Source organism: Cebus imitator, unplaced genomic scaffold (genome assembly GCF_001604975.1).
Source record: "Cebus imitator isolate Cc_AM_T3 unplaced genomic scaffold, Cebus_imitator-1.0 Scaffold371, whole genome shotgun sequence".
Taxonomy (NCBI): Eukaryota; Metazoa; Chordata; class Mammalia; order Primates; family Cebidae; genus Cebus; species Cebus imitator.
In genome coordinates, this window is record NW_016107686.1 from 302,072 (window position 1) to 325,396 (window position 23,325).

Here is a 23,325-nt window from a genome sequence, read left to right on the forward strand (position 1 = left end):
TCTTGTATATTTCAGCCTCTTTCTCTTTCTCCAACCTTGTCTCATGCCACAGTCCTGAATATCAAACCGGGCTTTCTCAGATCTTTGAAAAAACAACGCAAGCCTTGCCATAGGACCTGAGCACACTGTCCCTCTTTTGCTTACAAAGCTAGCCTCATCCTTCCTTCATACCTATTATAATTCCTACAGCTCTGCTCTTCACCCCATGTACACACACTCTTCACCTAGCAGAGAGCTACTCATATTTCAAGCCTCAGCTAAAAAATAGTACCTGAACCCCATCCTATAAATCTCATACATCTCACATTTTCTTTAATATTATCATATTTACCACATAAATATTTACCTGTGTGTGTTTTTTGTTTTTCTGTTTTTGTTAAATATCTCCCTCACAAGACAGCAGTACCTCAAAGGTAGAAATGAAGGATTTCAGGCTCACCACTAACACCTTACTGCCCATTGTCTTGCAAAGAATGGGATTATATAAAGAAACAAACAAATAAATGTTTATGAAAATGTAATAAATGAATGAATGGATATAACATATAATCTAATTTATGTAAGGCATTAAATGTTGTGGTGGCAAAAGGAATGGAAAGACGATGTCAGATACTAACACATTTGAGAAAGAATGTTGACTCAATATAGTATGTTGACCCCTGAATATTGTTTATTTTTCCTGTGATTTTTATCCTTTGATTAAATTTGGAAAGTATTTTACTTAAATTTTATTTAAAAGTTAAATATAATCAATGATTTTTGGTTTAAGATGAAGTAACTCATGACAGAAAGAAATGAAAGATTTTTAAAATTTAAAAATTCATCAGGACCTGGTAAAAAATTTATTATTTACTATTATCACACTTAAAGTCCACACTCTCCCAAAAAATGTTTAAGATTGCAAGAAAGTATGTTTTCATTATGTTAAAGTTTCCAAAGGATCTTATCACTTGATATATAATAGTTTTATCAAATGTAACCTAGATGCATTTGTTCTGAGCTTATGCTAAATTTTTATGAGTTTAGAAGTTTTTATGAACCTCTTATTAGATTTCTCTTTTGGGCTAAAGGCCAAGCTAACACTTTATCTTGATTTCATTTATCACTACATAGCTTAAATGTCAAAATAAATTAGAGGAAATTATGATGCAACCCCTTAGGAAAAGCATGTCTCATACCTGAAAGATAACACTGCTAGAAATAGATTTCTTGCAGAAATTTTGTAGCACAATATTAATTTTATTTCTTGTGATATTAGGACAAATAATGTTATCTAATGAGTGTATTCTCAATAATATTGGTAAAATGCAGAAAATTGATGTTAATGTATATATATGATACAGAAGTATCATATCCCATTCCTAGTGAATAAAAATTTTAAAACACAAGCCAACAACAGAATTTTGTGGTTGTTTTAATATGTTTTTCCTAAACTAATGTAAATTTTGGTCCACATGGAATATAATCATTTGAATTCCATTCCAACCCATTAACAACTACAAAAAATATAATAGCAAATGCCATATATATTTGAGGTGTGAATTGAAATTTTAAAAAATATAAGCTGAATTTACTGGACCTTGCAGAAAATATGTACATGTAGAAAGTATCCATTTAGGTTGCTTTATGTTGGATAACAAAAATTTAATATTAAATTTAATTAATATGTAACAATCATATGCTTATTTAAATATTCCATGTTTGTATGTTTTTCATTTTATGACAATTTTGTCTCTTTCAGACTCTTGGGATACTGACTGGAAGACAGATTTTTTTTTTTCCTCTGATTGTATGGGAGAAATTTTTGACCTTAGAAAGTGGAAATGAAGTTGCTAAGGAAACTGGTAATTCTGCTGCCACTCATAAACTCCTGTGCAGGTAAAGTGTTCTATTATTATGAGTTTTGATTGATAAATATATTGGCATTTTATTTCTTTTTAGAGGTGGAGCAATTTTCAAAATGCACAATTTGTATGTCATTTGAATGACTAAGTGATAAAGTTTTGAAGGTAACCTCTATGACTTAGACAGGGAAAGTTTAATCCTTAAAAATGTATCAAATGCCAGTTTTAAATGGAAAATAAAATTATTACATTTATAAATTATCAAATATGACAGCTTTATATAATGTAATTTTATAATATTTAATTATATGATAATGTAGTATATTTTTATAAAAGAATATAATTAAATATTTTAATCACCAATAAACAGTGAATAATTATTCTTATTTTCATTATAGTAAAGACTTTAAAAAATTAAAATAAAAATACATATTTTCGCTCGTGTTTAGAGTTTGATATGGCAAAAAATTAAAGCTATATTCATTTAGAAGAAAAAGTAATATAGAATGTTACCTCAGAACTAGAAAGAACCTTAGATATGTTTTCTTTTCATTTATTTTAAAAGAATAGACCAGAACATGTTATTTTACTCAACTTAAACATATTAATATCTGTGTTTCAGTTAACTTTTGCTTTGTAACAAGCCATGCCAGATGTGAGTGTATTATAATAACAAATAACCATGTATTTAGTTGACAAATCTCTGAGCTGGCAATTTAGGATGGGGTTAAATGGGTCTTCTTTTGGTTTTGCCTGGGTGTACTGCATCTTTGATGAACTGAGTCATCTGAGACGTGACTAGTCAAGAACATTCCTAACAGAGACAACTGTGTTGCCATGGGTCTGGTCAAAATGTTATCCTCTATGAGTCTGGGTTCTTTTACATGGTAGCTGTTCAGGGTTCCTAGAATAAATAAATAAATAAATAAACAGAAGATTACAGTATTTCTTGATGCCAAGGCTTAGACCTGCTGCATTGCCATTTCTGTGACATTATTTTCACAATTACAAGTCACAAGACCAGTCCAGCTTCAATGAATGTGGAATGGTACTACATCTCTTTATAGAAAAGCTGCAAAGTTATACCATTAAAAGGCGATAGAAATAATAAAGGCAATAATAGTGGCTGTTTTTGTAAACAATCAACTATAGTCTGTTACAATCCTAGAGTTCATAATTACTGAACTTAATTGTTAAAATTAATTGTTGAGCTTACCTACATGAGTTGTTGCAGAGCATGGACATTGATTAGATCATATGATTATCAAAGAAGGCCCTCTTCTACCATATCCTGCTCCTTCCCCCTGACTATGTGACGATAGGTACTAGTGAATTTGCATATACTTATAACAAAGCATTAATATATTGAGAGACATGCAAGAATAAACATAATAATTTACAAGGCGGAAACACAGTTATTGTAAAGGATGTATATTTTATAGCAATCCTGAGAAATAGATATGCCGATCTTAAAAGGAATGAAAATGCTAAAATATGCAGAAATCAACCAGGAGAATCAGAAAACTATACAAATAAAAGCAATTTAACCGCTAGAGAATCCAGCAGCTAGAAGTGCTATAGTTATATTTACTCAAAGTGATTACGGTGTTTTGATTAGTGACACTTCTAAGTCTCTGTAACAAAGATTTGAGGTGAAATAATAATGTATTCTTCTTTGGTGATAGGTTTAAAAAAGACAGCAGAAAGTCTTCAAGGTGCCTCCAAATCATACATGTGTGAATAAGAATTCTATTCCTACCCTCAAGTTTCAACTTCCTGTCAAAATTCAACATTAACATTTTGCCTTTTAAATATGTATATTGAATTAGCATAGGATCTCTAAAAGACCTTTTCTGTTAAATTAAAATAAATTATTATTCTCAAAACACATATCGAATCTAAGAAATACTCCAGCTCTTATATTAACTTTTATTTATCCAAATTGGATGTGATTCAAAATGTCCTGTTGCTTTATTCTAATGGGAGAAATAATCATATACCCTTAGTACACAATTTCATTGTGAAAGAACAGATTGGATTTATTATTTAAAGCAATAGCTACTTAAATAGGATAATCCAATCTAAACATTACCGCAGAGGTAAGGATGTTGATAATGATATACACAAGAGAACATTGCTTTAAATCTGTTTGTTTTGTTAGAGAGTTCATAGTGTATCTCCCTATTCACAGATACTATTTTAGTTTGGAAAATTAGATTGTCTGGTGATTAGAATTCTATGACTATGCATAGTGATAATATCTTGTTTTCCCAAAATATACTTTTTATTCATTCTGAAATACCAGCAAGTATTTCCCAATTACTTGCTTCTTTCTTGCTATTTTAATTATTATAATTTTTCTAAGAGATTGATACTTTAAATCTCCCTAAACTCTAAATTAAAACTTAACATTTTTCAACAACCTCTCCTCCCATTTTCTAAATATTAACTAGCACTTTTACTAGTAATATTTAGCACTTTTACTATAGACATTGGCCTTATAGGCCTTTACAATGAAACTTGATCCATACAGACATACATGATTGATTCTGGGACAATTTTGAAGTTTTGTGTAATTAAAAGTTTGATTGTTCTACTTTAGTATTTTTTAAAGTATTAGAAGAAAACCAAGGCCCATTTAATTAGGAAATACAGTTACTAATTATATACTTTTTAACTGTTTCATTGGTACGCATGACAGGCTAAATAATGGCCCCCAAACATACCTTGGTCCTAATACCTGGAACCTGTGAGTCCTACCTGGTATGGTAAAGTGGATTATGCAGATGTGAATAACTTAAGGATCTTGAGATGGGGAGATTAATGGTCCTGGACTATGGAGATTATAAGAGGGAAGCAGAATTAGATCTGACAGAGAGGAAGGCAATGTGGCAGCAGAGCAGAGGGAGATGTGAAGATGCTGCATTGTTGGACTTCAAGACTGAGGAAGGGATCATGAGCCACAAGATGTGATGACAGAAACTCTAGATGCTAGGAAAGGCGGGGGAACCGATTTTCCCCTCCATCTATAGATAGGTTATGGCTCTGCCTGTACCTTGCTTTCAGCCCTGTGAACCCCATTTTGGACTTCTGACCTCCAGGACTGTAAGAAAATAAATACATACTGTTTTAAGCCATAATATTTGTGGTAACTTTTATAGAAGTCATAAGAAATTAAATTCCTATGTTTCTCCCTCACTAAGCTGTAAGCTTCCAGATGGCAGAGGCTGTATCTTGCTGGTACTTGGTAGGGATTCAGTAAATATTTGTTAAATGAATGAATGAATGAATTATCCAAAGTTAATGTTGTTGTCCTATTTATAATATCAGTAGAATAAATTTAGTCATATAACATCCTCTGGGGGACTGTTAATCTGGTTCATTTCTTTATGATTGCCAGTGTGCAATAAAGTTATGGATATAAGTTTCTAGAGATAGAAATTTAATAACATTTTAAAAGTTTTAAATCATGCCCTATCTGAAACTCTTTGAGGGCAGGAATTTTCATCTGCTTTGTGCTTTACTGCTTCTCCATCCCCTAATACATGAATACTAAATATTTGCTAAATGAATAAAAGAAAGCAGGGTTCATTTACTTCAACAAAGACAGATATATATTAGAAACTATGATGTGCCATGCACAAAGCTTGATGTTGACCTTCAACAACAGGAGGTCCATGGTCCCTGCCCTCTTCAACCTGACACTCTATGCAGGGAAACCAGCAAGCAACTTCACTTCAACTGAGATTCTGCCCCTTGTGACAAAAAGGATCTTGACTAACACAGATTAGAAAATTTGGTTTTGAGGTTGAATTAGTAATAAAACTCTGCTGGGATAAATGCCTATTCAATACTGAAAATGAGAAAAAGAACAAATAAAGGAATTTTAAAAAGGCACAATGATTCCTGGAAGGAAAAAAAGAATGAAGAGGTTTAATATAGACTGAGAACACTTATTTTCAGCCCCAAGTTACTGAAAAATCTACATTTCTAAAAGTAGAAAAATATATGTTGATGAGGTAATTTGGGTAACCTAATTAATAAATGGAGAAAAATTGTATGTCTATTTTTTTTGCCTTTGTAGACAATGCACAGATTGTTTTTATGAACAAATATTTTATTTCATTGTATTTATTTATTTATTTGATACGGAATCTTGTTCTGTCGCCCAGTCCAGAGTGCAATAGTGTAATCTCTGTTTATTGCAACCTCTGTCTCCCAGGTTCAAGCAATTCTCCTGCCTCACCCTCCTGAGTAGCTGGTCTTACAGGCACCCGCCACCATGCCTGTCTAATTTTTTGTATTTTAGTAGAGACGGGGTTTCACCATGTTGCCCAAGCTGGCCTCGAACTCCTGATCTCAGACAATCCTCCCACCTTGGCCTCCCACAGTGCTAGGATTACAGGCGTGAGCAACAGCACGTGGCCTAGAAATATTTTATTTTTTAATAAATACTAAACAATGTCACTAATGGGTAGAAGTTGAAAAACCACACAGGGTCAAATTTTGTTGATCCTAGAATGTGACCTGTGTAAGAAACCCAAGATTAACTGATTTGATTAACTGTTACATTTAACCATAGTGAAAAATTCTCAGAATGCACAAGATGACTCTATTTTATTAAATCTTTCACCTTACCATGGCTTTTATGTAGAATTTGAAAAATATTAGATAGATTTCAAAAATTAAGCCCCAATCTTTAAAAATTTGATAATCTTTAAAAATTTGATAAATTTAAGTATTTTTTTAAAAATGTTTAAAAAATACTTGATTAATAGAGTAAACGTGATAATAAACTGAATTGTGTGCTATATCTGTTGTTGAGTTACCCAGGGTTGGAGATAGCACAATTTTAAACCTGAAGACTATTAGAAGCTCTGCAACCCTTAAGAGCAGTGTCAGTGAGGGCCAATGGCTGCTACTATAGATGAAACATAATAAATAATAGCAGAGTGCTAGTTACGAGGAATGTGATTTTCCTCATACTGAGTTTTCATGCCCTCTTAAGGATTTTTGCCTACTGTATTCTCTTTTAACCTTGTTATTTAACAAGAACTACCATTTAAATGGTAGTTTGTAAAATAGTCACTTGGTTCATAAATATACCCATTTGTTTGCCATTTGTGTTTCTTTTGCTATGGGTTAAGGATTTTTGTATGGATTTTATAAAATTATGGACTGAATAACTATTTAGTTAGTCCTGAAGAAGTACCAGTTATTCAGTATGAGACTTGTTTTGTCATGATGAAATGGAATAATTCAAGAAAGTCAACATGGAGCTAGTCATATTTATTGGCAGAGTAGCATCAAACTCTCCTTGAAGCATTCTAATTATTGTATTATGCCAACAGGGCCTAATGAGCTGGTTTCTCCTACTGTACTAATTACCCTTGAAGAATAAACTGAAACTCAAAATTATAATAAGTCTTTGCTACAATCATTTTTATGTAATGTCTGCTGACAAATGTGGTTATGTTATTTTCAAAACTTCTCCCAAAGTAATTGACTTCTACCAATAAAATAAAGTTGTTTTTAGGGCTAATACCAATACAGAAATAAAAAATCTATTCTGTCAGCATTTTCACATAGCTTACTACTTTATAAATAACACAGCCTGAAAGTGAATCTGGGCAAAAAAAAATCTACCTCTTTCTAAATACAGTCAAGCACCTAGGAAAAAGGGACATTGGAAAGTATTTATGATTGCTTGAATTTTACTCTATTTCAAACATAGCCTTTTATTGAATTGAGAGCCAGAGCAAATGAACTACCTGAGAGAGAAAACCAGAAGAATGGAAATATTCACTATGACCAAGATTTCTTCGAAGACAACGATGTATCACACAGCAAATCCGTGAAAATTGGCAGGTGTAATAAACCTGCTTTGCTCAAGGATCCCAGAAGCACATAATAGATATTCCTTTGGGCCAGAGTGTGATGAATATTGAGTACATCACAACCCACACTCTGCCTACGGTCTTGTTCAGATTTATTGTTAGCATAATAGCACCTTTAGGAATGGAATACCAGGCTATATTTTTAAGCCAAGTGACATCTTTGCAATTTCCAATAGAAATGGTCCAATTTAGAAATGCTGAAAACACCATTTTCGTGCAATGCCTACTGATAAAGGCGGTTATATGATTATCAAAACTTCTTTCAAAGTAATTGATTCTTAAACATTAAATAAAATTGTTTATTAGGAGTGACAACAATGTAGGAAAAATTATGTTTTGTCAGCATTGGGAGAAAATAATTGGTATGCAGACTGGCATACTATAGGAAATGGCATACTATAGGCTCTTAGTTGAATGGAATGTGAGAAATTGTGTTTTCACCATGAAGTATTTGAAGGAGAGGGTCAGCATTCTATGGAAGTGGTAACACCAGGTCATATTTTCACTTTAAGGGCACTCATAAATAGCTATGCCACAACTCGAAAATAGCATGAAAGGATTGATAACATTTTTCTTCCCCCAATTAAAAAAAATTCCAGATGCTTAAAATCAAACTCCTTGCCATGCTATCAAGTCACGAAACAACCTGGCTTCTTCTGCTGACCTCTTTCATCTCTACTTATACTTAACTTCCCTTTAATCGTTGCATTAGAGCCACACTTTTTTCTTAGGCTCATAGAAATGTCAAGATTGCTCTCTGCTTAGGGTCTTTGCATGTGCTGTTCAGTTGTGTGAAACACTCTTCAAATCTTTCTATGACTGACTGTTTCCATTATACCCATCTCTAATCAGTCACCCCCATAGTCTGAAGTTCCCTTAGGACCTTGTCTGGGTAAGTGGTAACTTATTCCACCATTGGTCCTAGTTACTCTCGTCAACCGATTTTACTGTTTTCAATGAGCTTGTCACTATCTGAAATTAACTTATTTATGCATTGTTTACTAGAGCATTTTTTGCCTATACCTAGAGAAATATAAGTTTTATGTAGGTAAAAATATTGTCAGTCATATCAGTGGCTGCATTGCTGATGCCTAGTACAGTGCCTAACATATAGTAAGCACTCAATAAATATTTAAAATAAATAAGCACATTATGGACCCCCAAAAATAAGACCCCAAGACTACTTATGGGTAAGCCACTATTCCCAAACACTTTTACCAATTGAACTGGTTATTGTTAGAATATGCTTTTAGGTATAAATGTTTTATCACAATATATATTTTGGGCTTAGATAGGAATTTTTTTTTAATTTTAAAAAATTATGCTGTATACTGAAAGCAGGAAGCTAGTCCCGATTTTTGAAATGAACACAGTTCGCTCCAACACACTTGACCTAGGCAGGTATAATTTCAGTGTAGTTTGTTCAGGGAGTAGCACATTTAACATACAGCCAATGCTATTTCAATATTATTAGGTAGCAAATATATGTTGACTTTGTGTCACAAATAATTTAAATATTTAAACTTGTGGGCTGTATTTTATCTCAAGATGCATTTGTTTATTCCTTTTCAGTTCTGTCATTACCAGTCAAGTTAATCCACCATTACCTCTCCTCCAAGACATTTGTACCAGCCTCCTATATGTTCCCTCTATTTTGAGGCATCCTCTGTGCCCTTTCCAAGACTTAGCTTATTGACACAGACGCCTGTGCAGAGAAAACTTCATAAAGTATGACTGATTTTGTCATTACTCTGTGTCAAGACCTTCACAGATCCCATCTCCTACAAAGTTCAAACTGCCTAATCAAGCATTCAAATTCAATTTCCTTCAACAAATATTGGAAGTTCTCCAATTAATTCAGTTCTACTTGTGTCATGAGCCATGCTTTCCCTTGCTCTCCTTCATGTATCCTTCATTCAAGTCAGACTGTGCTACTTGTAAGGTCTCTGCACTTTTTGAAAATTCCCAAGTCTCTCATATCAGTGTGATCATCTGCATTCTTCTTCTTCAGATTCATTTCCATTTATTAAAGGCAAATCCAATCATTAACATACTCATTCAAATGCTATGTTCACTCTTATTAGTCCTCAAGTAACATATCCTTCCTCGTTCTCCAAAATTCTATTCTATGAAGAATTTTGTCATTACCACACTCTTTGCTTAGAGCCAGGTCATTTCTCTCAAATATATACTCATTCTGAGAAATAAAACAGTATTTATACTTGTTGAATTTAAAACTGTAGAATTCTCAGTCTTAAAGGGAAAATAAAAACTCAGCTCAAATATTTGATCAATCGTATCTCATAACTAGCGACTTGTAGTTTACAAAGCATTTTATGAAGTTTTTCACCTGACCTTGATAGTGGGCAGAGGAGGAAAGTATTTGAGTTTTCTCCCTCCCTCCCTCCCTCCTTACCTCCTACCCTCCTTCCCTCCTTCTTTCCTTCCTTCCTTCCTTCTTCCTTCTTTCTTTTTCTTTCTTTCTAACAGGGTCTTGCTCTGTTGCCCAGGCTGGAGTGCACTGGCATTATCACAGCTCACTGCTGGCTTGATCTCCTAAGCTCAAGCAATCCTCCTGCCTCAGCCTCCTGAGTAGCTGAAACTATAGGCATGCACCACCACGTCTGGCTAATTTTTTATTTTTTGTAGAGCCTGCCCCTCACTGTGTTGCTCAGGCTGGTCTTGATTCCTTGGCCCAAGCAATCCTCCTGCCTTGGCCTCCCAAAGTGCTGGGATTACAGGCATGAGTCACCACACCTGGCCTCATTTTTTAATTTTTAATTTTAATTTTTGTGTGTACATAGTAGGTGTATATATTTATGGTGCACATGAGATTTTTTGATATAGGCATACAATGCATAATAATCATAATATGGACAATGGGATATCCATTCCCATAATCATTTACCCTTTGGTCACAAACAATTCAATTATACTCTTTTTTACATTTTTGAATGTATAATTAAGTTATTATTGACTATAGTCACCCTGTTGTGCTATCAAATACTAGGTTTTGTTTATTTTTTCTAACTTTTGTACTCATTAACCATCCCCATCTGTCACCCTCCCACCCTCCCAGTTTCCTTCATAGCCCCTAGTAACCATCCTTCTACTCTCTATCTCCATGAGTTCAATTGTTTTGCTTTTTACATCCCACAAATGAGTGGGAACATGTGAACTTTGTCTTTCTGTGCCTGGCTTAAGTTAATGACCTCCAGCTCCATCCATGTTGTTGCAAATGGAAGAATCTTCTGCTTTCTTATAACTAAATAACACAGCATTTTGCATAAGCACCACATTTTCTTTATCAATTTATCTGTTGACGGATACTTAGATTGTTTCCAAAATTTGGCTATTGTGAATAATGCTGCCACAAACATGGGAGTGCAGACATCTCTTTAATATATCCATTTCCGTTATTTTGGGTATATGCCCAGTGCTGAGATCGCTGAATCATATGGTAGCCCTAGTTTTAGTTTTAGCTTTAGCGGAACCCCCAAACTGTTCTCCATTGTGATTGTACTAATTTACATTCTCATCAAGGTTTATGATGGTTTCCTTTTCTTCACATCCTCACCAGCATTTGTTATTGCCAGTCTTTTGGATATAAACCATTTTAACTGGGTGACATGATATCTCATTGTAGTTTTGATTCACATTTCTCTGATGATCAGTAATGTGGAGCACTTTTTCATATGCCTGTTTGCCATTTTTATGTCTTCTTTTGAGAAATGCCTATTCAAATTCTTTGCCCATTTTTAAATTGCATTATTAGATTTTTCCCTATGGAGTTGTTTGAACTCCTTATATATTCTGGTTATTAGTCTCTTGTCAGATAGGGAGTTTACAAATACTTTCTTCCGTTGTGTTGGTTGTCTCTTCACTTCATTGATTGTTTCCTTTGCTTTGCAGAAGCGTTTAAACTTGATGTGATGCTATTTAAAGACACTGTTCTAGATATAGACTCAATTTTTTTTTTGTGGGGGGGACAAGATTTTGCTCTGTCATTCAGACTGGAGTGCAGTAGCGAAATCATAGCTCACTGCAGCATCAAACTTGTGAGTTTGAGCAATCTTCCCACCATCACCTCCTGAGTAACTGAAACAACAAGCTCATACCACCATGCCTGGCTAACTAAATATGTGTATATATATATATATATATATATATATATATTGCATCTATTGAGATGTTCATGTGGTTTTTGTCTTTGGTTCTGTTTATGTGGTGGATTACACTTATAGACTTGAGTATGTTGAAACAGGCTTGCATCCCCAGGATGAAGCCTACTTGATCGTGATTTTGATGTGATGTTGCAATCAGTTTGCCAGTATTTTATTGAAGATTTTTGCATCTATGTTCATCATGGATATTGGCCGGAAGTTTTCTTTTTTTGTTGAGTCTCTGCTGGGTTTTGGTATCAGGATGATGTTGGTCTCATAAAATGATTTGGGAAGGATTCCCTCTTTTTGGATTGCTTGGAATAGTTTCAGAAGGAGTGGTACCAGCTCTTCTTTGTACGTCTGGTAGAATTCAGCTGTGAATCCATCTAGACCTGGATTTTTTTTTGGTTGGTAGGTTATTAATTGCTGCCTCAACTTCAACCCTTGTTATTGGTCTATTCAAGGTTTCAGCTTCTTCCTGGTTTAGGCTTGGGAGGGTGCAAGTGTCCAGGAATTTATCCATTTCTTCCAGGTTTACTGGTTTGTGTGCATAGAGTTGTTCATAATAATCTCTGATGGTAGTTTGTATTTCTGTAGAATCAATGGTGCTATCCGTTTTATTGCTTTTTATTGCATCTGTTTGATTCTTCTCTCTCTTTTTTATTAATCTGGCTAGCAGTCTATTTTGTTGATCTTTTCAAAAAACCACCTCCTGGATTTACTGGTTTTTTGAAGGGTTTTTTGTGTCTCTATTGCCTTCGATTCTGCTCTGATCTTAGTTATTTCTTGTCTTCTGCTAGCTTTTGAGTTTTTTTTTTTTTTAATCTTGCTCCTTAGCTCTTTCAATTTTGATGATAGGGTGTCGATTTTAGATCTTTCCTCGCTTCTCTGGTGGGCATTTATTTCTATAAATTTCCCTCTAGACACTACTTTAAATGTGTCCCAGAGATTCTGATACATACTGTCTTCATTCTCATTGGTTTCAAAGAACATCTTTATTTCTGCCTTCATTTCATTGTTTATCCAGTCGTCATTCAGGAGCCAGCTGTTCAGTTTCCATGAAGTTGTACGGTTCTGAGTTAGTTTCATAATTCTGAGTTCTAATTTGGTTGCACTGTGGTCTGAGAGACTGTTATGATTTCCATTCTTTTGCATTTGCTGAGGAGGGATTTACTTCCAATTATGTCAATTTTAGAGTAGGTGCAATGAGTTGCTGAGAAGAATGTATATTCTGTGGATTTGGGGTGGAGATTTCTGCAGATATCTATTTGGTCCGTATGTTGCAGATCTGAGTTCAAGTCCTGGATATCCTTGTTATTTTCTGTCTCGTTGATCTGTCTAATATTGACAGTGGAGTGTTCAGGTCTCCCACTATTATTGTGTGGGAGGGTAAGTCTCTTTGTAGGTCGTTAAGAACTTGCTTTATGTACCTGGGTGCTCCTGTATTGGGTGCATATATATTTAGGATCATTAGTTCTTGTTGATGTATTGATCCTTTTATCATTATGTAATGCCCTTCTTTGTCTCTTTTGATCTTTGTTGGTTTAAAGTCCATTTTTTCAGAGACTAGAATTGCAACTCCTGCTTTTTTTCCTCTCTATTTGATTGATAAATCTTCCTCCATCCCTTTATTTATAGCCTATTTGATTGATAAATCTTCCGCCATCCCTTTATTTATAGCCTATGTGTGTCCTTGCATGTGAGATGGGTTTCCTGAATATAGCACACCAATGGATTTTGACTTTTTATCCAATTTGCCAGCCTGTGTCTCTTGATTGGGACATTTAATTCATTTACATTTAAGGTTAATATTGTTATCTGTAAATTTGATCCTGCCATTTTGATGCTAGCTCGATGTTTTGCCTGTTAGTTGACACATTTTCTTCATTGTGTTGATGGTCTTTACCATTTGGTACGTTTTTGAAGTGGCTGGTACTGGTTGTTCCTTTCCTTGTTTAGCACTTGTTTCAGGAGCTTTTGTAAGGTAGGCCTGGTGGTGACAAAATCTATCAGCAATTGCTTGTCCATAAAGGATTTTCTTTTTCTTTTGCTTTTGAAGCTTAGTTTGGCTGGATACGAAATTCTAGGTTGAAAGTTCTTTTCTTTAAGGATGTTGAATATTGGCCCCCACTGTCTTCTGGCTTGTAGGGTTTCTGCCAAGAGATCCGCTGTGAGTCTGATAAGCTTCCCTTTGTGGGTAACCCGACCTTTCTCTCTGGCTGCCCTTAGCATTTTTTCCTCCATTTTAACCCTGGTGAATCTGATGATTATGTGCCTTGGGGTTGCTCTTCTTGAGGAATATCTTTGTGGTGTTCTCTGTATTTCCTGGACTTGAGTATTGGCCTGGCTTGCCAGGTTGGGGAAGTTCTCCTGGATAATATCCTGAAGAGTGTTTTCCAGCTTGAATTCATTCTCTCCATCACATTCAGGTATACCTATCAAATGTAGATTATGTCTTTTCACATGATCCCATATTTCTTGGAGGCTTTGTTTATTTCTTTTTACTCTTATTTCTCTATTCTTGCCTTTTAATTTTATTTCATTGAGTTGATCTTCAGTCTCTGATATCCTTTCTTCTGCTTGGTCAATTCAGCTATTGAAACTTGTGTATGCTTCACGAGGTTCTCGTGCTGTTTTTCAGCTTCATCAAGCTATTTATATTCTTCTCTAAGCTGTTTATTCTAGTTAGCATCTCATCTAACCTTTTTTCTAAGTTCTTAATTTCTTTGCATTGAGTTAGCACATGCTCTTATAGCTCTGAAAAGGTTGTTATTACCCACCTTCTGAAGCCTGTTTCTGTCAATTCATCAGATTCATTCTCCATCCATCTTTCATCCCTAGCTGGTGAGGAGTTGTGATCCCGTGGAGGAAGAGAGGCGTCCTGGTTTTTAGTGTTTTCATCCTTTTTGTGCTGGTTTCTTCCCATCTTAGTGGCTTTATCTACCTGTGGTCTTTGTAGTTGGTGACTTTAGGATGGGGTCTCTGAGTGGTCATCCTTTTTGTTGATGTCGAAGCGATTTCTTTCTGTTTCTTAGCTTTCCTTCTAATAGTTAGGCCCTTCTGCTGCAGGACTGCTGGAGGTCCACTCCAGACCTTACTAGCCTGGGGATCACCTGCGGGGGGCTGCAGAACAGCAAGGGCTGCTGCCGGTTTCTTCCTCTGCCATCCTCATCCCAGAAGGGTGCCCACCGGATGTCAGCCTGAGCTCTCTTTTATGAGGTGTCTCTTTGGGTATATGGGGGTTGGGGAGTTGTTAGAGTAGAGAGTCTGTCCCTTATAGGAGCTAAAGTGCTGTTCTGGGAGTTCAGTTGTTCCTGCAGATCTGCTGGACAGGTACCTTTAAGTCTGCTGCAGCTGAACTCATAACCACCTCTTTTCCCAGGTGCTCTGTCCTAGGAAGGTCGGTTTTATTTATAAGTTCCTGTCGTGCTATTGCCTTTTTTCACAGATGCCCTGCCCAGTATGGAGCTGAGCTGCTGCGGGCTCTGCCCAGCTGCTGTGTGAACTGCCTTGGTAGTGGCAGACACCCTTCCCCACACAGAGCTGGATCATCTTGGGTCTAGCTGCGCTCGCTGCAAAACTCTCCATCCAGAGCATTTCAAATTGCTTGTTTTGTGGGAGTGGTAACTGCCGAGCCAGATCACCTGGCTCCCTGTCTCAGCCCCCCTCCCTTTCAGTTGAATGGGCTGCTCTGTCTCCCAGGCACTCCAGGTGCCAGTCAAAAGGGTGACCCAGACTTGTGTGAGTTTCTGTGCGCTGACCTGGCACCAGCTGAAATCACCACACTGAAATCTCATGGCACTTATTTGCCCAGGAATCTCCTGGTCTGAGGAAAGTGAAAACTTAGTTGGAAATGCGATGGGCACTCACCCTCTGTGCTGTTCTTGCTGGGAACTGCACTCTGGAGCTGTTCCTATTTGGCCATCTTGGATACTCCCTCTTAATTCTGCTAATTCTTAAACTTTAAACTCCTGGCCTCAAGTGATACTCTTGCTTCAGCCTCCTGAGTAATGGAGTCAAATTTATGTAACAGTTAACCTTTAAAATCTGAGACCAATTTTAAGGGGAAATTACCCAGGAGATTGTAAATTATACTAAAGAAATGGATGTGTTCTGATTACCTCCTAATTACCATAGTGTGGGCCTATTGATAGAAGATATGTGCCAATCCTCCCAGTGGATGCCTACAGCCATGAACAGTCCCAAGCCCTATACATACTATGTTTCTTCAGTCTGATAACAGAGCCACCTACTAAGTGATTAAAGGTAGGTACCATACACAGCCAGGATACACTGGACAAAGAGATGATTCACTTTCTGGGATAAAGCAGAATGGGGTGAGACCACTGGAGGTTTCATCACACTACCCAGGATGCAAGTTAAAACTTCTGATTTGTTTATTTCCAGAGTTTTGCATTTGATATTTTTGGACCTTGGTTATGCATGGCAACTTAAACTGTGGAAACCAAAATGGGGGAAATTGAAACCACAGAAAGTAAACCTGTGAATAAGATGGGACTACTGTATAGGGATTTTTTTTTTTTTTTGGCAAATATACTGTCATTAATTTTCTTTTATCTTTTAAAAATAAATACCTTGATGTATTTTAACTAGTATAAATTGACAGACCAATAAATCTATATAAAAATAATCTGGTTTTCAAACTTAACTTCACACTGGAATTACTTGAGGACATTTTAAAATACTGATACTGCAATCCCACTCAGAAATTTATAGTTCATTCATCTGTGTTCAGTGTAATCATTCAGGCTGGAGTGCAGTGGTGCCGTCTCAGCTCACTGCAACTTTGGCTTCCCAGGTTCAAGCAATTCTCCTGCTTCAGCCTCCTGAGTAGCTAGGATTATAGGCTCATGCCACCTGGCTAATTTTTGTATTTTTAGTAAAGCCAGGGTTTCACCATGTTGACTAGGATAGTCTTGAACTCCTGACCTTATCATCCATCTGCCTCAGCTTCCCAAAGTGCTGGGATTACAGGCATGAGCCACTGTGCCTGGCAGATCATCCCATCATTGCCTTTTATTAAAATCCAAAATATCTCAGTAAGTATAATGTGCATAAATGGTGTCAGTTCAATTAATTTTCATAAATTCAATCTACCTATGTAACCAGCACGCAAATCAAGATGCAGACCATATTCTGGATCCCAGAAGCCCTCTCTAATCACAGCTGAGACGCAAAAGGGTAATCACTATCTAACTTCTCATCACACAATTTACTTTTATGATGTGTGTGTGTGTGTGTGTGTGTGTGTGTGTGTGTGTGTGTGTGTGTGTATGCATGTATGGATGTATATACCACCTGCATGGTCGTTTAGTATGTATTCTTTTGTTTCTGGCTTTCTTTCAGTGTTGGGTTTGTGAGACTCATTCAAGTTGTCATGTATAATGCAAGTTTACTTACTCTCATTGCTGGTAGTACATTATTCCATTGTATGAATCTTTTACATCCTGTCTTTCCAGTTTACTCTTGATGGACCTTGGTGTTTTTAAAAGGACCTAACTGTTTTTAAAAGCTCAGCAAATGATTCCTATGTGCTGTTTCTGAGGTTGCGTATCACCAATATAGTCATAAGTGAACATAAAAAAACTAAATTGAATTGAGATTCCATTAGGCTTCCATGAAATTTGTGGCAGTATTTTTAAACTGGCATAATTCCCATTTTTACTTATCTCTAGTTGAAAATTACCAACATATTTAGCCAGGGTGTGCTGGAGCTAACATGTAGCAGCTCATGAAAGCTGAGTGTTAGTTTCAGGAATTTTGTAAGCAAGTTGTTTAAACCCAAACATTATTAAAAATTAAATAAATATCCAATTAAAATAATTATATTCAAAATTCAATAAATATTTAGAATTTATTACTTCCAAATTATTTTAGAATATTTTACTATTACTTATGGTCTTGAGGTTGTTCATATCTATTGTATTTGTGTGGTGGAAATATCATATCATGGAAACTACTGTATATTTCTTCCCAAATTTTCATGAAGCAATGTCATGTTATTATCTTGGAATTACTCTTGGGGAGTATTAACAACATAGCAATTAGCAAATGCTACAAAGAAGGTCCTCATTTAGTGTTGATGCTGAAAGAGTTTTCAGTGTTAGATATAATTTTTATGACAGAGAGAAATAGTCTAAGATTATATCACATATCAGGTGAATTGTAACAAATGTTTATTGGTAATAGAGTTAATATTGGGATGCAATTCCAATTGTTGGTCATGGTCAAATTGCAACTGAAGCTTAGCTAGGGATATAAATGTCCAGTAGAACTTAGCAAAAGCTTTCGATGAGAATCAATTGACTTTATGGAATTTATAATAAATTATGATATTAATTTAATTTTTAATTGTGCGCTGTACATCACATCTATTGCATTGATAAATTTAATAATAAACATGTATATACGTATATATACATTTATATGCACAGAAACATGTGTATCCATATTCTTTTCAAAGACATGGTTGTTAAATAACTGCTAGCATGCTGCTCTGTTGAGCCATGTTTATTTTTTAGCCATTTTTTATTAGTGGAAGTATGCCATGTTTTGCAGATTCATTGAGTACAGAAAGCAAAGTAGAGAAGTAAGTACCCAGGCCCCATGGTGCCCTCAGGAATACACACATACACACATAAGTTCTGTACACATATATGTGTGTGTATACATGTTCTATATATATATGATATTACACTAAATGACATTGTAATTGTTTTTGCCTTTTTTTAGCATTAATTTAGATGTTGATACTTTGTTTATCCTACAAAATTATTACTAAATTGAATAACAAAGGTGACATATTAGTACTCAGTTTAAAAAAAAAAAAAATCTCAATCTGAAGATACTTAATAGGTTACCAGGAAACAGATGAAGAGTTTCTTTCCTCCCTCATAAAAAATCACACTTGGTTTCCTGAACCTTGCAGCTAACAACAGGTGCTGTCTGCTCACTTTGCCAGAAGTTCACAATAGAACAGATTGGGTACATACAGAACTAAAAACAACATTTGAATAAGGAACAAAACCCTCTCAAATGTTCTGACCAGCTCTATAATCAGTTCTTAATATTGAGCCTAGAAACAATAACAATTTTTTTATGTCAAAAAGGGCAAGGAACTTTGTTTTGTTTTGTTTTACCTGTATTTGCACACATGAGAATTTCAGAAATTACTTGTAATCAAACACAAAAGTGCTACATTTGAGGTTGTACAGCTCAAAAGGGAGGGGGTGCAAAACCCCCTTCTTCTTCACAAAAGTCTTATTGAGAATCACCAATCACAGAGGGAGGAGTTCATTCTAAAATTAAATCTGTGTGGCTACAGCATCCCTTAATAATTTCCAGTTGTCCTTTCCACTTTGTCCTCTTTCTGTAGCATTGCTAAAGTCAATCTGAGGCCAGGGCTTTAATTTGATATATCTAAGTTCATGGCCATATATTTTTTTACTTGCCCAAACACTTAGTCTCTCTTAAATAGAATTGACGATTTGTCAAATGACTTGTTGTTGCCTAATGACATATCTGGGGAAGCTGGATCTTGCTTTATGTTTTAGAACACATTTCCAACATCCAAAGCACATGAGAATTGATGGCACAGATGGACTTGGAGAACTGGTTTCAGAAATGCCATCTTCTACTCAACTGCCAGTTTTTCTGTTTATCATATAGCTAGACAGTTTGACACTTCGTATCTTCCCATTACTTATATTTGTACAACATCAAAATCACTCCAAATGAGACATGCAGGAACAGAAAAGCAAACCAAAGAGCATTCATACTGTGGGAAATCATCTGTACCTAGGGCCTGGACTGGCAGCCTTTTGTTTTCTCCTTGTCCCTTGAAGACAATGGAATTATAATTCTTGTACCTAGAGATTATAACAATCCTTTCCAGTTCTGATACTTAATGATTCTAAGATGAGAAGCATTACACAATTTTATGATTTCTTAATAGTCCTGATAAAAGAATATATGAGGACAATGCAGCTTGTTTTAAATAAAAGGCACTTTGGGACTCTTCTGTGAATTTTATTTATCCATCTTATGCTATTCCCTTGGGTAATTATGAGTGAATTGCTCTGTGCTGTTCTTTCATCAAATATTTTCTGACTGTTATTTTGAAATTATTATCAAGAGCATCACTGAAGGAGCATAGTCACAAATGGATAATGCTTATTAAACTCTAATGTTGTATTTGAATGCCACTATTCTATGGCTAAGGTTATGCTATACCCTGATATGCAAGCCTTCAAAGCTCATTGATTTGTCTTGTTTTGCCAACCAGGCTGGAGTGCAGTGATGTGATCATAGTTCACTGCAGCCCCCAACCCCTGGGTTCAAGAGATCCTCCTGCCTTGGCCTTACAAGTAGCTGGCACTGCAGGCACATGCCACCACACCTGGCTAATTTTTAAAATTATTATTACTTTAGAGATGAGGTTTTGCTGTGCTCCCCAGGATGATCTGGAACTACTGGATTCAAGTGTCTTCCTACAACAGCTTCCTCAGTTGCTGGGATTATAGGCATGAGCCACTGGGCCCAGCAAAGCTCATTGATTAATCTGCGTGTCTGTCAATGCAGTCAATCAGTAAATTCAGTGAGATACTCAGACATTCTAAACAAACTATTAATGTGGGGAGACAACCTGAAACACATGGTTAGCAGCTGATGTCGTAAGAACATAAACACTTAACCAATCTGTAAACAATGGACTCATCTTGATTTCTGCTAGTGTTCCTTTTACTGGTAAACATTGAAAATCAGGGAAAATCTGCAACAGGAAAAAAGAATTTTTACTGGACTGACAACCTTGGCTGAGCCAGAACTATGTTTTCCAAATTTCCCTTCCCTATTCAGTTCTGGATTAGACATGATCAAAAAGGAAATTTGTGTGAGATTTGGAAGGTGGAAATGATGCTACTCTGTGAAACCTGTTTGTAAGTTTGCCTGGTGAGAAAGAGACATAGATTAGCAGAGAACATTCCGCTGCTTCCTTCTTCATGTCCAGCTTTTTGTCCAGCCACTGGCAATACTGACCAACAGTGACCCTAGGCCTACTCCAGCTTTAGAGACAACAGTTCACAAACACTTCCCCTTCACAAGCCCACTCTGGCAGCTGAACTTGCTGGCTTCTTTGAAAGATCTGACTTGACCACCTGCTTCAGTGCTCAAGAGGGCTTGTTGGCAATATCGCTGTGATTTTTCGTTTCTCACTTTTGTACCGTCTTCTTCTCTTACAATTATATAAGGTCATCTTCCTAAAATGAATCCTCTATTCCATATGATTCATAGTACTTTAGCTTTCCTGATTGAACCTTAACGAATACTTGTACAGTTCAAATATGTCATACATGACAGAAGAATGATATCCAAATCACTATACTTTGGTTTTTCCTGTGATAGCTGGTGAATATGAAGGTTTTGGAGGGACTATAGTTTTCATGTACAGTGAGATTAAGATACTGAATACATTCTTGATATATATTAGGACTCAGGAGCCTATGGAACTTGGCATAGTTATTTTTTATCTCTTCCTCTGTATGGTGAAGCCTGGTACCTTCCTGTGCCATTTTGTTCTCAGTTCTGCTTACAATCCAGACATCTTTTGAACTTTACAGAATCCCCAAAAGCCAACTTCGGCCTTAAGTCCCACAATACTGTGTTTTACCTAGGGAGCATGTTAATTCATGCATAAAAATTAAGGACTCAAGGTACATTAAATCACTGTACCTCTGAGTGGATTTTCTTGTGGTTTAACCATGATTTTGTGCTGTAACCCAAATAAAGAAAAATGCTTGCAAGTGTCGGAGGGTTTTGGGCTCTAATAAGGTAACAAGGATTGTTTTAGAGAAGATGCACGAGGAAGGGGAGGTATAACTTATGAGTTGGAACATTCAGTGCTCATTTCTCAGTGCATTGCTTAGATCCTGGCATGCAGGGGTAGCTCATTGGCATCAACTGTTCTAAGCACTGGCTAAACAGGAGACCAGCTCTGAGGCAGAGTCACAAATACATGCAGTAAGGAGTTCTCTTGGGAGTGGCGAATGTGGAGGGGCTCTGGGTGGGAAATATTTTAACCTCAATTGTTTGTTTGTTTTTGAGATAGAGGTTCACTCTTGTTACCCACGCTGGAATGCAGTGGTGTGATCTCTACTCACTGCCACCTCCGCCTCTGGGGTTCAAGCCATTCTCCTGCCTCAGCCTCCCGAGTAGCTGGGATTACAGGTGCCCATCACCAGGCCTGACTTGTTTTATTTTATTTTTATTTTTATTTTTAGTAGAGATGGGGTTTTGCCATGATGGCCAGGCTGGTCTCGAACTACTGACCTCAGGTGATCCACCCACCTTGGCCTCCCAAAATGCTGGGATCACAGGTGTGAGCCACTGTGCCTGCTCTTAACCTCATTTTATAGATTCCAAATCTAGGATATAAATCAGTTAGGCCACCTGCTCTATGTCACTCAGGTAACACAAGAATACCTGGGAGTGCTGAATTTTGAACCCCAGAACACATATATTCTTCCTGCATTTTGCCAAACACAGGACAATTTCTAGGTTTAGAGGAGTTAACAATGAGCAAAAAAGGGCACATCCTAAAAGCTTCTGGTCTAATGGCAGAGATGCCAAGATACAGATTAAAATTTTTTTAAGAAAATACAAGTTTTAAAAATTGTTTTAAAGGAATGAAACTACACAACTCATCCAGATTACAGATGGTGTTGGAGAAGGAAGCATGGCACTTATCTATCAGTAGGCTAGGGAGCTCTTAAGCTGATTAAGCTCTTAAGCTGATACAGACTCTGCAATTAAAAACACCTGGCACATATACCACATGGAATACTATGCAGCCATAAAAAATAATAAGTTCATGTCCTTTGCAGAGACATAGATGAAACTGGAATCCATCATTCTCAGCAAACTAACAAAGGAACAGAAAACCAAACACTGCATGCTCTCACTCATAAGTGGGAGTTGAACAATGAGAACGCATGGACACAGTAAGGGGAACATCACATGCCAGGGCCTGTTGGCAGGGGCAGTGGTGGGGAGCAAGGGGAGGGAGAACATTAGGACAAATACCTAATGCATGTTGGGCTTATAACTAGATTATGAGTTAATAGGGCAGCAAACTACCAGGACACATGTATAACTATGTAGCAAACCTGCATGTTCTGCACATGTATTCCAGAACTTAAATTTAAAAAATAAAAATAAAACAAGTGAAATTTTTTATTTTATTATATAAAATGTAAAAAAAAGAAAAAAAAAAAGAAAAAGAAACTCAGTGATTGTGAGAGAGCAGGTACAGCAGAGTGGTAGGGATGAAAGACAAGCCATAAATGGTGGAGGAGTGGGGAAAACAAAACAAAACCCCACCTTGGTTCATACCTGGCACCTTAC

General features: G+C 36.2%; 1 protein-coding gene across 3 annotated transcripts in view; it reads left to right on the top strand.

Moving 5' to 3' along the window:
• CNTN6 (contactin 6) overlaps positions 1-23,325 on the top strand; it is a 294,828-nt gene that overhangs the window by 54,160 nt on the left and 217,343 nt on the right. For 2 of the 3 annotated variants that reach the window (XM_017507288.2, XM_037730964.1), the window contains exon 2: positions 1,742-1,878. In XM_017507288.2, coding sequence (XP_017362777.1) covers positions 1,824-1,878 — 55 coding nt within the window. In that variant the 5' untranslated portion in view covers positions 1,742-1,823. Of the gene's footprint in view, positions 1-1,741; positions 1,879-17,034; positions 17,107-23,325 lie in introns of all 3 variants that reach the window. The other variant, XM_037730963.1, reaches the window with a different exon arrangement.